The sequence below is a fragment of the Magallana gigas genome, chromosome 5, assembly GCF_963853765.1.
Source record: "Magallana gigas chromosome 5, xbMagGiga1.1, whole genome shotgun sequence".
Classification (NCBI taxonomy): Eukaryota; Metazoa; Mollusca; class Bivalvia; order Ostreida; family Ostreidae; genus Magallana; species Magallana gigas.
In genome coordinates, this window is record NC_088857.1 from 51030888 (window position 1) to 51046727 (window position 15840).

The 15840-nt window shown below is 36.4% G+C and overlaps 1 protein-coding gene across 1 annotated transcript; it reads left to right on the forward strand.

The window, feature by feature from the left end:
• Window positions 1–206: 206 nt before the first annotated feature.
• LOC105318524 (neurexin-4) lies at window positions 207–15674 on the forward strand. The gene is made up of 24 exons (XM_066086242.1): window positions 207–357; window positions 961–1110; window positions 2498–2688; window positions 3158–3299; window positions 3622–3831; window positions 4166–4344; window positions 5302–5475; window positions 5956–6117; window positions 6578–6659; window positions 7108–7260; window positions 7430–7562; window positions 7831–7937; window positions 8307–8432; window positions 8621–8833; window positions 9172–9471; window positions 9867–10037; window positions 10155–10376; window positions 10505–10747; window positions 10905–11090; window positions 11831–11973; window positions 13378–13471; window positions 13694–13816; window positions 14168–14314; window positions 14735–15674. The coding sequence occupies exons 1-24, from the start codon at window positions 222–224 to the stop codon at window positions 14923–14925; spliced, it is 3978 nt and encodes a 1325-aa protein (XP_065942314.1). The 5' UTR covers window positions 207–221; the 3' UTR covers window positions 14926–15674.
• The last annotated feature ends 166 nt before the right edge of the window (window positions 15675–15840 follow it).

Below are 15840 nucleotides of genomic sequence, written 5' to 3' on the forward strand. Positions count from 1 at the left end.
ATTATGAAAGGTTTACATAAATTGATATATTTTGAAGAAAAGAAAAGCGGAGGGACAAATCAATTAGCTGTCCAGCTGATGTCAAAACTGAGTATTCATTTTACTCGCAGAAATCAATTCTTGTGGGAGAGGGTGGGTGGGTTAATGGTTGAAACAAACGCAAAGAAAGACAACTCAAAATGAACCAGGTCATTACATCGAGTTATTGTTCTTACTAAGGTATGTGTTTACCTGTGAATCACAGTGGTCACGTGACAGGAAGAGAAGTTCAAAACACAGTCGCAATGGGGCGACTACGGTGTGTTATTGCTGTAATTTTCTCAATTTTTTCGATAGTCCAGTGTTTACAGAGAGATCGTAAGTATTTTTTGGTATAAAACTGCTTTCTAAAAATTGATAACCTTAAAAGATTACAGTTGCGGGTGTTTCACCTGTTCAGGTGTGATATATAAAAAAAATGGCGTCGTTTTACTTAGATAATCCGGAAATGAAAACACCAATCTGTGTAAAATCTCATTTTATTTTATTTCCTAAATAGTTGCAGTTTCTTTACAAATCCCTTGGGAATTTGAGTACTGCTATAGGATCTATGCACATGCAAAATAATATAGAAAAGGGGGGTGATTTTGGGGTTGTAATATTTTTTTTAGTTCATAGTTTAATATTATTAACTAAAAATAGCTTATGGTTTAAAAAAAGGATATATTTTTGGGTTGTTTTATAAAAACTGATAATATTTCCAATGATCATGTAATCTCTATAACACCAGGGACGTATATACGTCCCTGATAACATCATATCAATATTTCATTGAATCATGCATTAATGAAATATCCTCGTTCAGTAATCATGCTTTTTGCAATCAAAGTATACTGTTTGTCAACAAACTTGTGAAATTAAAATTGTTAATCACTGTAAAATTAAAGATATTAGATTTTATGTATGAATATATATTTTTAGCGACCCCCTATCGAGATTCGGATTGCCCAGAAGGTGCTCCAGTAGGACTTGGGGTCAACAATGGTCGAAGAATCCCAGACGGGGCGTTCACAGCATCATCATCGCATGTTAACAGGGAACCAGCTAGGGGCAGGCTTGATGAACAGTCAGGTACGATAACTTAATGTAAACAGATAGTCCTTTGAAAATAGACTATAAAAAGATGCCATCACAGGGCAACGCAGAGCCACTTGGGCTGTTGTCACCTGTTCAGATGTGATAAAGTAAGGATTCAATTTGGGGAAAAAACAGCAATACAAACTTGGTTAATGCGTGATGATTCAGATAATAAGTAAAAAGTTGTTTGTGCATTTGTGTTTTATGTTTTTGAGGTGGTAATCTAACAGTTGTTGTTGTTTTGTTTTTGTTCTTTACACCAAACAGCCCAGACGAAAGATCATCAGTAAATATTTGGTTGAAAGAATTTGCTGTGTTAATGTCCTGATTTTCAAAATTTTCCTTAAAATGAATAAATCGATATACGTACATGATGATAAAAATTAAAAAATTGTTAAACAAACTTATTTGACTCATAATATTAAAAAATTGAGAGCAAATTTTAAGATGTCCAGTGATATGGAGTGGTTTTAAAATGCAGGAGAAAGGAACAATAAACAATATATATATATATAAGTGTGAATATAGATAGGTATTTTGGTAAACTGTGCATGCTTCGACTTGACTTCATGTTTTTAGACAAACCATATGCTCTGTGGTGAAAAAAAAACCATGCAGCTTTTAGAGTCAGGTACAAAATAAATAAAATTTAATGTTTTATTCGCAAATGATAAAGTTCTTTGGTTCACATAACAAGATGTTTTAAAGTTTACCTTTTAAAAATGTAAATATCACGCATAATTGAGCTAAAATAAAATTTGTGACAGAGGTAGAGTATGGTATTTTGTACAGGTAATGAAATCTGCCTATTTAAGAAGAGTCTATGTATATGTATAAATATCTTTCAGTATAATGTTAGATGACACTGCAGAATTTAATCAAACTGCAGAATTATGGCGTACCATTACTTCGTCATCGTTTTCACAAATTTTATTTTTTCTCACTCTAACAGAGTTTAACTTATGCAAAAATGATGAAAAAATATACATGTGTCTGATAGTTTTTGACCTATGGCAATATCATAAATGAAGATCGATATTAAGTAAAATCCAGTTTTCAAGACTAGTTGAGCCAGATTGCTAGGCCTTAGGTAATAAAAAATACAAGCTAAGATAACTATAATTTATGTTATAACAATTCAAGAGAAGTACATGTGGTGTTAAATGACTTTGCTTCTTGATTATTTTCAAAATTTATCCTAAAAGAGCTTTAACATTTATATGCTCATAGCCCTACATACACTGGTTTTAAATTTGACACCCCCCCCCCCCAAAAAAAAACCCCACAAAAACCCTAACGTTAACTCTATGGTATTGTAAATCCAATATATTTTATAAAAACAACTGAATGATTTGGCTATCATTATTTGGTCTGACAACAGGTGCCTGGACAGCAAAGGTACAAGATTCTAGTCAGTGGTTAGCCGTGGATCTAGGTCGCGAGTATGTCATCACAAAACTCCAGACCCAGGGTCGGCAGGGCTCGGGCGAGTATGTCAGCGAGTATATGTTTGCGTTCTCTAACGACGCCATCACCTGGAGATACTACACCAATGAGTTTGGAATCAGAGAGGTATTTCATTCATTTGCATTGGTATTAGATAAAACTTATTTAACAATATTTCATTCATTGTCCCCACTTGACAGTGATTTTCGATATTCATCAGCATTATTTTTGTGTATTTCGTAAAACACGTAAAAAGTTTTGAGGTTATGTAAATACATGGACTGTACCTTGTTTTGCCAATACAAATGGTTGCCATGTTTTTTAATTACTTGATTGAACATTTGATTCAACAATGAAACCCACAAAATTTAATTGGTGCTCAACAAATAATAAAACTATAGCCCATATCAAATTAATAGATATTACTGCATTTATCTACTTTGTATATAATAAGACAAAATTTTATAACTTTGAAATTCACAGAAATTTGAAAATCATAATCTCAGATCTGATGCAACAATTTATGTAAGTGTACAGTTGAAAGATAAATTATCAAGGGGGATCATTATATAAATCTCTCTTACTGTTTTAACAGATATTCGTGGGAAACAAAAATTCTCAAGACACAGAAACTAGAGTTCTCAAATACCCAGTGATGGGTCGTTATGTCCGATTCCACCCACAGAGATGGGTAGAAATCATTTCTCTTCGGGTGGAAATTTATGGCTGTCCTTACAGTAAGTAAATAAGTTAAAATGTAAAATACTTATGTTTTGTTCCCAATTAATTCTTTGGGAACATTTTTTATTATATTTGAACTGGATACAATTATTAAACAAAATTGAGACAGACTTAATAAGGTGTGAACATTTCTATGACAATTTCTAAAGACTTCGTATTTTAGAAGTCTCTAGAAACATGACTGATTCTAAGACAATTCTGAAGTAATATTAAAATAGTTTGTGAGCATTTCAATTTCATTTTCTAAAGATAAAACAGTGTTTTCACATAGGTAAACATATTTAATAACATGCCTGGTTGTTTGATTTATTTTATCAGACCCCGAGGTGGCCCGGTTCTCAGGTGAAGGTTACATCTACTATGACCTTTCGACCTTGAACCCACCTCCTAGCACCACGGAAGATCTGATCAAGCTCCGCTTCAAAGCGAGCAACCAGAACGGAGTGTTGCTTTATGCCGATGGCAACCAGGGAGATTTTGTTGCTCTTCAGCTACACAGGGGGAATTTGCTGTTTAGTATTGACCTAGGTAAATCTAACTTTCTTCTCAACCCTCCATATACCTATTATTGTCTGTTTCTACAAGCTATTGAAATTCCCAATGAATCCACTTACAGGAGAATTTTTTTTTTTTTGGCAAACGGAAGAAACAACTAGGATATCATAAGATACGTGTACATATACAGTGTTACAAGAATGCAGATATGAAACCATTTTCTGAAAGACAAGATGATATGTTGCACTCCACCTTACAAAAAATACATTCACAAGATAAAAAAATTGTTTGAGCAGGAAAGGACTATTACTTACTTGGTTGTAGCCACCCCTTTTGATTTTAATATCTTTTTTTTTTTTGGTCACAGGGTCCACCCAGCTGAGGCGAGGCCTGACACAGCAGACTGGGGGTAGTCTACTGGACGACAGCCAGTGGCATGATGTCATCATTCGCCGGAACCACACCAAAGTTACCCTGGTGGTGGACAGACTTGAGACCCACTTCGAAACCAATGGACTTTTCTACAGGCTTAACCTTGACAAAAAGGTCAGGAACCTCCGGATATGAAGATATTACTGTAAAACTGCAATGTTGACCATGAACTTAAAATGTACATAGAATACTCTTTAGAGGTAGCAAGATAGTACAATCATTAAGTAATAGTCAAAAGTGATGTACCAATATTTTGATTGGGTCAGTTTTTGTTACTTTTTTGGGAGTTGATTTTAATCAACTCTCCTATGCAGTTACTCTGGCAAACCGAAACTGAAACAGTGTTTTGACCTAAGCACAAATCATCACCGCTGACAAAAGTTAGTTCTTGAAAATAATCGATAAATTCGATGTAATGTACGCTGAAGCATTTTTTTTTCAAGGAAACTTATTTATAAATAGCTAAGAAATAGTAAGATTTTAAATAGTATGAACAATTTAGAAGTTTTTTGCAGTTGTGTGTATTCCTACACCAGAGTTCAATATAGTCTCGTTCAACCATCGGCTGTCTCCGTACATCTTCGACAAGCAGAGAGTCAGTCTATATTTAGAGGTCGCACGAGCTATCACGTGACCTGGTATCTCTTACTTGTCGGAGATTAACGGCCGAGCATCTGGTTGAACGAGACTAGAGTTCATTATTGGTTAGATCCATAAACTTTTTGAAATATTTCGAATACCGATACATAGTTTGATGAAATCAATTCTATTTATAAATATAACACAACATGATTCATAAGAGGTTTTCTCGAAATTCTTGTCGGAAAAGTCAGAGAATTCATGTGCATAATTCAAATAGAGATTATAAACTACTTGCCAAGGAAAATAACATTTCGTTGATTTAAAAATAAATATTAATCGATAAAATCAACTCCCTTCAGTACTTCGATCTCTTGCTATTTGCGTTTTAGTTCGATTCTGTAAATTAAAAAAAAGATTGTCATGTGATATCATATCATAATGTTACAGTGAATGGCATTGTACATGTTGACGTTTTTACTCTGGTTACAGATTTACTTAGGGGGTCTTCTGACCTTTAACATGAATGGAATCAGTGTCAAGTACAACTTTGATGGCTGTATGGACAACGTCGTCTTCAATGGTGTGCGGATGATACGGGACACCAAGAATGGCTATCAGGGGTTCTCCATGGTCGGTGTGATGCCCGACCCCTGGAACTGTAAGGTGAGGCTAGAAACAGAACATGGCAAAGGACCTTATAAAGCTGAAAAAACCCATAACGAACCTAAATGACTGATCAGTCATTTTTTTAATGGGAAGAGGTGACCAGTGAAGCTTACTTTTGATACAATTGATGATATTTTTCTTCTTCTGTTTATGATTATGATTATCTTTTTATTTTTTTTTTATTCTCAAATATTTGTCAAATATTTCTCAAGTTCAGGTCACATTCTGTAAATATTATACCTAGCATGATGAATGGGTTGTGAATTTAAGCAAATGATGCACAGCATTACATTCTTATAAAAATTAAGGATTGCTAATGTACATGTATCTGGTATTTTGTAATAAATTCCATTTCAAAGTCATTTGCTACAAGAAGTGACTAACAGTAATAATTATTCAGAGAACTTTAGATATGTTTCAATTATGGCAGACCTGCTAACTTGTATGCATGGTGAGTAAACCTGTTGATGTTTGTAGATGACAGCTCCAATGCCCGCCACTTTCTACTCTCTGGATTCCTACATCAAAACTTCCTCAGATGCAGGAGGTGGTGTCTTCAGGGTCAGATTCGAATTCCGGACCCACGACGAGGATGGAATTCTTCTGTACCATGAATTCCAGGAAGGGGGCAATATCAGGGTAAGGAGGCTGAACAACAACGGTGAAGGGAATCTGTAAGGGTTAAGGGGTTTAAAAGGGTGAGAGGGAACTACTCTGTAGATAAGTGGAAATATTAAGGTAAGGGTGTGATACCACCTTAAAGGTTAATGGAGAACCATGGAGGAAAGGGTTAAAGTCACAGCAGGAGCAAGTTTGCAAAAAGGAATGGACAATCATTTTCCAATGATAGCTTCAGTTGATTTGCCATTGTTTTTTTTTGGGGGGGGGGGTTGGGTTTTTTTGACATAGGCAGTACCGATAGCATTTTCTGGTTTTACTTCTAAATAAGGAGTGAAGAGAGTTTTATAATATTTACACATTATTTTTTATCAAGAATGCTATTTATATTCATGTACCGGTACATGTATTAGGTGCACTTCTTATATGTGTGATATACAATTATATAATATAATATATATAATTAATTTTTTTATTGCAGGCTTTCTTGGATAAAGATGGTTATGTGAATTACCAACTAACTGACCAGAGTGGTCAGAAGATTGAAGACAAAGTACGAAACAGTAAGTATTGAACAACAACAAGACTAAAACAATGAATACAGTTGAATTTGGCAGCTATAGGGAAGTGACATTATATACTTTATGGTAAAGACAAGTGTACTGTAAACATATTACAGTTGTGTATTCTATTTAGCGTTTATGGTGGAAAACGGAGTCCGCTAAACCATGTACAGTACATCGCCAAATGTAAAATATATAAGTAGATAAATAAGTACATCTGGACATGTGCTAAATCAAATCCACGCTAACTTCTTGAAAAATCCTATTCCGCCAAAATTCGTATACTCTAAATAAGTTATGTTTACAGTATTTTCTGAATTTCCTTTTTGCAACAGTTCCCTGGTTCTTTTATCCTATCTTTTGATGAAAGATTTGACTGTTTGCCAATAGGCATAAATAATTGTATAAATTACAAAAAATGGACATAAATTCTGAATTTCACCTGCAGCGGCGGTGGAGTACACCAGCAGTTTCTCGGACGGTTTGTGGCACGCCTTCTCTGTCGTAGCCAATCAGGAGATGCTAAATGTCACAGTGGACATGAACTCCAAAGTGTCGAGTCGCACCCTCCAGTTGAAGAAAGGCGCTGATTACTACATAGGTAAAGGCCTTTGTGTTTATTTAGCATATTGTAGCACAGGTAACTTATTTAGCTTATTTAGAAAGCACATGATATGGTATTGTAATTGATTTTTGGAAATACATTCTGTATTGATGTTAATTTGCAAGATAAGGATTGTAATAAATTGACAATAAACATTTCACTCTAGGTGGTTATACGGTGGGAATAAGTTTCCGTGGCTGCATCAGAAACATTGAAAGAGACTACAAGCCTTTGGATTTGAAAGGGACAGACTTCACCAGCAAAGACATTCAAGTTGGAACTTGTGGTCTGCTCGACAGGTACATAATATCATAGATCTTTGTTAGATTATTATATCAAACAAAGGTATGTTGGTTGTTCAGTAATGGTAAAATCAGTCAGCAATATTATGAACAACTTAGCAAGAAGAAGAGTATAATGTTGGGTCTTGAAAGAGAGTTAATCAACCAACAAAAATTCAGTATTGATTGCCCATTAAATGAAAATTCATTTTCTTAACGTTCACCCATTAGGCCTATGACTCTAGTAAGAGATAACTATTTTCTTATTGTTGACATATATTTTTAGGTGTACCCCGAATCCGTGTGAGAATGGTGGGATCTGTGATCAGGACTGGAACACTTTTACCTGTGATTGTGGAACCTCTGGCTACGAAGGGGCAGTCTGCCATCGATGTAAGAACCACAGTAAAAACTAGAAATACATAATGTACTTTAATAAGATTTTTTGTTACCATAAAACAGGATGCTCCCATTAAATCTGCCGAGTTAAACTTTCAGTGTGAGCATGTTATAGTTAAAAGTAGTTTAAAGATTTAAATTTCTAACTGAAGCCACAGACATTATACTTACAAGGTTACTATGATGATGTACTTTTGTTACCTTGTAGCCTCGTACTACCTGTCTTTATTAACTTGTAGCCTCGTACTACCTGTCTCTGTTAACTTGTAGCCTCGTACTACCTGTCTCTGTTAACTTGTAGCCTCGTACTACCTGTCTCTGTTAACTTGTAGCCTCGTACTACCTGTCTTTATTACCTTGTAGCCTCGTACTACCTGTCCTGTGACATGCATAAGATGTACACCTCGGATGAGAATGAGGAGAAGACCTTCATTGACCCTGATGGATCGGGCCCACTCAAACCGTTCCAGGCGCTGTGTTCCGGGAAAGGTAAACAGATCATTATCACCTACTGACATGGAGAAATGGTGATTCTTCATGATGTCTCTAGCACTAGTATTCATCTACTGTTAATAATAATGATGATGATGATGATGTTAGTTAAGACTTTGATTATTAATAGATATATTGTATATGGTGCCTTGAAAGTTCTTTCAAATGACATAGCTTTATTTTAGTTGAGCTTAGTAAGGAGGTTGTGACAAAGATAGGACACAACAGCGAAGACTTGATCACTGTCAATGGCTACCAGGCCCCCAACTTCTACGTCCGACAGATCGAGTATGATGCGGACCTTCCTGAGCTGACCGCCATCATAGAAAGGGCGGCCACCTGTACTCAGGGGCTCTCCTACAAGTGTCGCAATTCCAGGCTCCTCATAAACCCAGGGGGTAATGAACAGTTATTCCCCTTTTTTGCATTGTAAATTCTGCGTTAATGGAGCAAATTGGTTTTCAATTATTTTTGCAGTGGTATTTACATGTAAATTAATACTACCATTGTAGTTTCTACATGGGCTTTATGTATCATAATATTGAAACAATCACAATAAATATGAATCATCAAGGAAAATACCTAATATACTGAATATGTTCCCAAGTCTGAATCTAAGTTGGGTCTATTTCTTCTCCATTTCTCAATGTCTATTAAAAAATCTAACTCTTCAATCTCTACTTTTTTTTCAACATTTGATATAAACTTATGGATGTTTATTCTGTATATTCTCCAGATGAGGCACCAGGATTCTCACACTGGGGTTGGTGGGTGGGTAGAACCTTCCAGCCCATGTACTACTGGGGCGGGGCGGCCCCGGGGTCAGGGAAGTGTGAGTGCGGGCTTACAGAGGTTGGTTGTGCTGGGAACAAGCCTCTTTGTAACTGTGACTCTAAACTGAATGAGACAGATGAAGGACAGATTCAACACAAAGACTACTTGCCCATTCTGGAGCTTCACTTCGGTGATACTGGAACAGCTGTGGATGACAAGATCGGTTACCATAAAGTGGACAAGTTGGAATGCCGAGGAGACAGTAAGCCACTGAGTTTTTTTTACATTAAAATGCATGCATAAATTGTATTTTTATCGCACTAATGGTATAGGTTTATTTGTCATTCTGATGACTTTTAATAACTTATGTTATAAATGTTATTTATTACTATAAACCAAATTTTATTTGTGTTCGAGAAATTTCAGTGAGATTTTGAATATTTCTTGCAGTGAACCCCTTACTGCTGTCAGGGTATAATAAGAACATGTACCAGTAGAAATGATAGAAAACAATTTGATTTTAAAAAATTTCAGTGTGGGCACAAGCAGATTTAATTGAATGTCTTTAATATCAGAGTATTTTCATACTTGTTAAAGGTATTCCCCTGTAAAATGATGCCATGACACAATGCAAATGAACTGACATTTTTTTTGTAGACTTGCTGGACAATGTAATCACCTTCAGGAAGCCGGATGCCTCCATCAAGCTCTCCACCTTTGAGGCTGAGCCCTCCGGTGATATCTGGTTCCAGTTCAAAACCACAGCATTTGACGGAATCATGGTCCATCAATCAGGGAAACCAGATTTCGTCAAAATTGCCATTGCAAGTGAGTAGAGTTGATTCAATACGCACTTTCTATCAGATGTCTCTGGCTCTCTCTCTCTCTAATCATTTTATATTTACCTCAGACCAAGGACAAAATTAATGAATTCTTGGATTTCAGATGGAAACACAGTCCAATTCAGCTACGATGTTGGAAATGGAGCCCAGGTCATTGAGTACAGATCCACCAACGCTCTAAATGACGACCAATGGCACACAGTCCATGTGGAGAAGAACAGGAAGGAGGCTTGGCTGCGAGTGGATAACTTCCCCGCTCAGACATCACAGGAAGGAATCGGAGAAAAAACCCGCACACTGGATTTACAAGGATATCTTTTTATTGGTGAGTGGGTAACACCATATTATCAGTTGTTGGAGTTAGAACGCTCATAAAAAAGAATGGTCGAGATAATTTTGGATTAACTGATCATGTATAGAACTTTTACGGTATTTGTTTAATTTTGAAAACAGGTGCTAGTGTTGAGGACAGGAATGGTTACGTGGGCTGCATGCGAGGACTGAGGATTAATGGTGTCCTCCAGGACCTGAGGGGCCTTGTACACAGAGAAGAGGTTACCTATGGGGTGTCAGAGGGCTGTGTGGGCAAGTGTGCCAACCAGATGTGCTTCAACGGGGGCACTTGTATCGAGGGTTACTCGGGCTACACCTGTGACTGTGCGTACACGCCTTTCAGGGGATGGAATTGTGGGAGAGGTAAGGGACATTTAATGTTACAGCCATTGCTGCAACTCATTATTTACATTTGAAAATAATTCAGTCAAATGTTTTAAAATTCCCTAAAGTTAACAACATCCAGTTTACCATACTTTCAATTCTTTCAAGATACATGTATACTGTTTTGTGTCTACAGAGGTTGGTGTTAATTTGCTGAAGGAGTACATGATACAGTACGAGTTCAGCGCTGAGCAGGGACTCTCGGCCACCGACTTCATGCACGTGAGGGTAGGCTTCACTACCAAGAAAAAACAGGGCATCCTTCTACAGCTGCAGGATGCGACCAACACTGAGTACATCTCACTAGAAATCAACAACGCCGGTAAGCTACTGCAATACCCAAACAAAAGAGACCACTGAACAATATTTAAGTCCCCATTTTTTTTAAATCAAGCACTAGTTTAAAGGGACTTGGACACGATTTGACTTAAAATCAAATTTTATTTTTCCATTTTCAATGTTTAAATTGATAAATATAGAAGTTTTTAATGTGATGTCAAAATTTGAAAGTCAAATATCAAGTTATAAGCAAGATACAGGGTTCATAATACTTTGTTTTGTAAACAAAGCTCAATATTGTCATTTTTTACATTTTTTTTGTTGTATTGATGTTTATTTCAATCAAATGCATCTTTCTTATGTTGATACTAGTATTTATGAAGATATTGAATTAGTTAAAATTGTTTTTTACATGTCATTTTGTCTAAGAAATGGTAAATCTCTACATTACATATTTTGAAAACAACTATAAGACTCGAGTTTTGTTTACATAAAACCCAATTCTTACCTCTGTATCTCGCTTGTAAGTTGACTTTAACATTCAATATTTTGGTCAATCATTTAAAATGCACCAGTAAACAATTTTATACATAAAAAATGAAAATAAAATTTTTGATCTCAAATCGTGTCCAAGTCTTCTTACAGTAAAAGAATTAGAAGGTTCTTAGTAAAACTGATATCATGCAAACCAGTTTCTTCCAATAACTTTGTTTAAAAAAACAGGTGTATCTTGGTTATTTCAGGGGGTGTGAAGTAAATAAAGGTGTATCTTGGTTATTTCAGGGGGTGTGAAATTCGCGCTGGATGTGGGGTCAGAGAGGTTTGAGGTCAACACACCTAACCATGGAATCGATTACACGAACGGACAGCAGCACGAAGTCAGGATGTGGAGAACAGGAGAGAATGGCAAAGTGGTCCACATACAGGTTAGTAAGGGTTCTCCACTTGTAGCTTGGCCAACAAACAGTTTAAAGGGGGTTCTCCACTCATAGCTTGGTCCACAGACAGTAAATAGGAGTTCTCCATTTGTAGCTTGGTCCATATACAGGTAAATAGGGGTTCTCCACTCATAGCTTGGTCCACATACAGGTAAATAGGGGTTCTCCACTTGTAGCTTGGTCCACATACAGGCTTAGGTAAATAGGGGTTCTCCACTCATAGCTTGGTCAACATACCATTTAATGGGGCTCCCCTTCTCGTAGTTTAGTCCACATATCATAAAATGGGGCTCCTCTTCTCGTAGCTTGGTCCACATACCATTAAATAGGGCTACCTTTCTCGTGGCTTGGTCTATATACCATTAAATGGGGCTCCCCTTCTAGTAGCTTGGTCCAAATACCGTTAAATGGTGCTCCCCTTCTGGTAGCTTGGTCCACATACCGTTAAATGGGACTCCTCTTCTCATAGCTTGGTCCACATACCATTAAATAGGGTTTCCTTTCTCGTGGCTTTGTCTACATACCATTAAATGGGGCTCCCCTTCTAGAAGCTTGGTCCAAATACCGTTAAATGGTACTCCCCTTCTGGTAGCTTGGTCCACATACCATAAAATGGGACTCCTCTTCTCATAGCTTGGTCCACATACCATTAAATAGGGTTTCCTTTCTCGTAGTTTGGTCCACATACCATTTAACAGGGCTCCCCTTCTTGTAGCTTGGTCCACATACTGTTAAATAGGGCTACCTTTCTGGTAGCTTGGTCCACATACCATTAAATGGGGCTCCTCTTCTCATAGCTTGGTCCACATACTGTTAAATAGGGCACCCTTTCTCGTAGCTTGGTTCACATACCATTAAATGGGGCTCCCCTTCTCGTAGCTTGGTCCACATACCTTTAAATGGGGCTCTTCTTCTGGTAGTTTGGTCCACATACCGTTAAATGGGGCTCCCCTTCTGGTAGCTTGGTCCACATACCGTTAAATGGTGCCCTCCTTCTGGTAGCTTGGTCCACATACCGTTAAATGGGACTCCTCTTCTCATAGCTTGGTCCACATACCATTAAATGGGGCTCCCCTTCTCGTAGCTTGGTCCACATACCGTTAAATGGGGCTCCCCTTCTCGTAGCTTGGTCCACATACCATTAAATGGGGCTACTGTTCCCGTAGCTTGATCATTTTTTTACCTCTATTCTAAATGATAGCAACTTAAATCACTTAAATGATCTGATAAATCTGATGAAATATCACATTTTCAGAGAAATTATTAAAAACATTTTTTTAACATCGTAAGTATCATTAAATCAAAGGTGCTTTCCTTGTGATCCGATTTTTGATTTCATTCAAAGTGCATTGGTATGTGCATATATAAAGTATCCTTTCTTTTTATATTTAGGTTGATAATTATCCAGAGGAATCGATGTCCTATGGAACTAAATTCAGTGACAACATTTTGGACGATCCTAGATACCTCTTTGTAGGAAATAACAGTAAGTTGATGGGGATCAATTTTAGAAGAGACATATTTAAAAGATCCTACAATTTATTATCATCATCATCAACGATGTTAAAAAAAAATCAATAATCAATATACTGAATAATTGCGATTATCTCAAACTTCCTGGATTTTGTTTTTTACTGTTTGTGGAAATGTATTGGCCTTATAAATATGTGTGTGGAGCCGGTTCTGTTAGATGTGTTGAATATTTCAGGCACGCAATCCACAGCCCGAGGCTTTGAAGGCTGTATATTCAGAATGGAAATAGACAATGTCTACCCTCTCAAGAGAGCCTTCCAGGATCCCAAACCAACATTTGTCAAGCTTTACCCAGAAGGTAAAGTGTAGTTGATATTCATGAAGGAAACATCATCATTTTACCATTATGCATTATGTTCTGTCAATTCTTAAATGTCTCAATACAGTAATGACAGAAAGTGATGAAACATCGAAACTGTCTACTTGTATTTGTACTTGAGTAAAATAGTTCAATTTTTAAATGATTAATGAATTTTACATGAATTATCACCAAGTTTTCATTTACATTATACAAATTATGGCTTGTTGACAATCATAATTATTTTCAGATAATAATTTATCTGTATCGTATATACATACATCAAAGCTATATCTTGCTTAAGGGAATATAAAAACTAACAGCTGATATCAATACCCCTTTGTTTTGTAGGGAAGCTGCGGGAAGATATGTGTGGTTACGAGGAGACCACCGTCCTTCCTGACCCCATCGAGTCCCGCCCAATCAACCAGGGGGACCTTGTTGACATCACATACCCCACCCCTCCCGACCCAGTCATAGAGAAGAAGATTATCGGAGGTAAGCATTGGTTGAGGTCATTATTGGCAGTTGAACTGTTGTCCTGTTTTCTATGAGATTCTATCATAATGCAACAAGTATTCCCAGTTCTTTAATCCAGTATATTGTACAGTCAAACTTCATTATCTCGAACTAGATGGGACTGTTTAAAAACTTCAAGATATCAAAGCATTCGAAATATCGAGAGTAAAATACTTAAAAAATAAGTAGTTTCGACTTACAAATCACTTCGACACAACCATTGTATTCGAGATATCAGTGTTCGAGTTATCGAAGTTCACCTGTAATTAACTCAAGTCAGAAAATTATAAAAATGAGAACATTTAAATGCAATCCCCCCTTCCCCCTCAATAAATTGCCTTCTTCTCAAGGGCAAGTTATTAGAAAGAAAATTCATTGATGAACTTTTTCTGTTTACAGGTGTGATAGGAGCTATTTGCTTTATCATTGTGTTAGTTATTATTGGACTGATATTTTATTGCCGAGACAAAGGTGACTATGAAACCAAAGAGGCGAAGGGCGCCGACATTGCCGAGAACGCAGACGTTGCTGTGGTATTTAACCAGACGGGTGTACCAGACATTACAAAACGACAGGAATTCTTTATGTAGACGCAGCGTGTAATAAACGCAACAAAGACTACACAGCAGTGACCTAGTGACAGACATTCCATTGGACAGTATGTAATCTCGCTCAAAATCTCAGCAAACTCCTTCATCTTCCTAGACCAATTCATATTCCTGGAGGAAGGTTTGAAGCATTGTCATTTAATATGGAGATGTGGGAAATTGACACAAGTTTTTTTACCTGTAGAATTGTGATAGTTTACTCAGATGTACTTGTATGAACATTTGTATTGAATGGGCTTTATATGATGTATACTTGACTACATTCCATTTATATATACCGCTCGGTACCAGATCTATGTATGTATGTAAGATGTATACATGAACTGTGTGTGTTGCTGAGTTTGTATGGAAACCGAGGGAGTTCATTTATTTAAGGAGCTTACGGGACCAAATGGTTGTGCATCATATAAATTAGAAATATTTTTACACATTTCCCCCTAAATGTCATCGAGTCTTCTTATTAATATATTTCTTTTCCACATCTTGTGATTATGATCATATGTATATATGTATACAGATTATGTACATGTATGTGTGTGTGTATGGATGTTTATTTTTACTTACCTGTAGGATTTTTTTATACCTGTATATTGATTGGTTGACCTCTGTGTATTATTTATCATGTGTATACCAGTGCCATTATCTCATTGTATCTATCATCCATCAACTTCCATACAAACATAACAATCATTAATTCTTTTTTATATACAATAAACATGAGGCTAAATCTATTGGTTTGATTTCATTTGGTTTTCTTGGACCAGTTACTGATCAAGGTCTTATTTGACGGTTTCCTAAAAAACTTTTTATTGATGTATTATTCCAAATATTTTGCTTTTAAAGTTTTGTTTTAAAAATGGCAACTACTGGAATGTTGTGAAAACTCATACCTTAACA

Bases quoted from the DNA above. Each gene is read 5' to 3' on its own strand.
- LOC105318524 (XM_066086242.1), top strand. From the start codon at position 222: ATGTGTTTACCTGTGAATCACAGTGGTCACGTGACAGGAAGAGAAGTT. The intron at 7,563-7,830 runs GTACATAATATC...ATATATTTTTAG, and splicing joins ACTTGTGGTCTGCTCGACAG to GTGTACCCCGAATCCGTGTG. The intron at 14,315-14,734 runs GTAAGCATTGGT...TTCTGTTTACAG, and splicing joins AGAGAAGAAGATTATCGGAG to GTGTGATAGGAGCTATTTGC.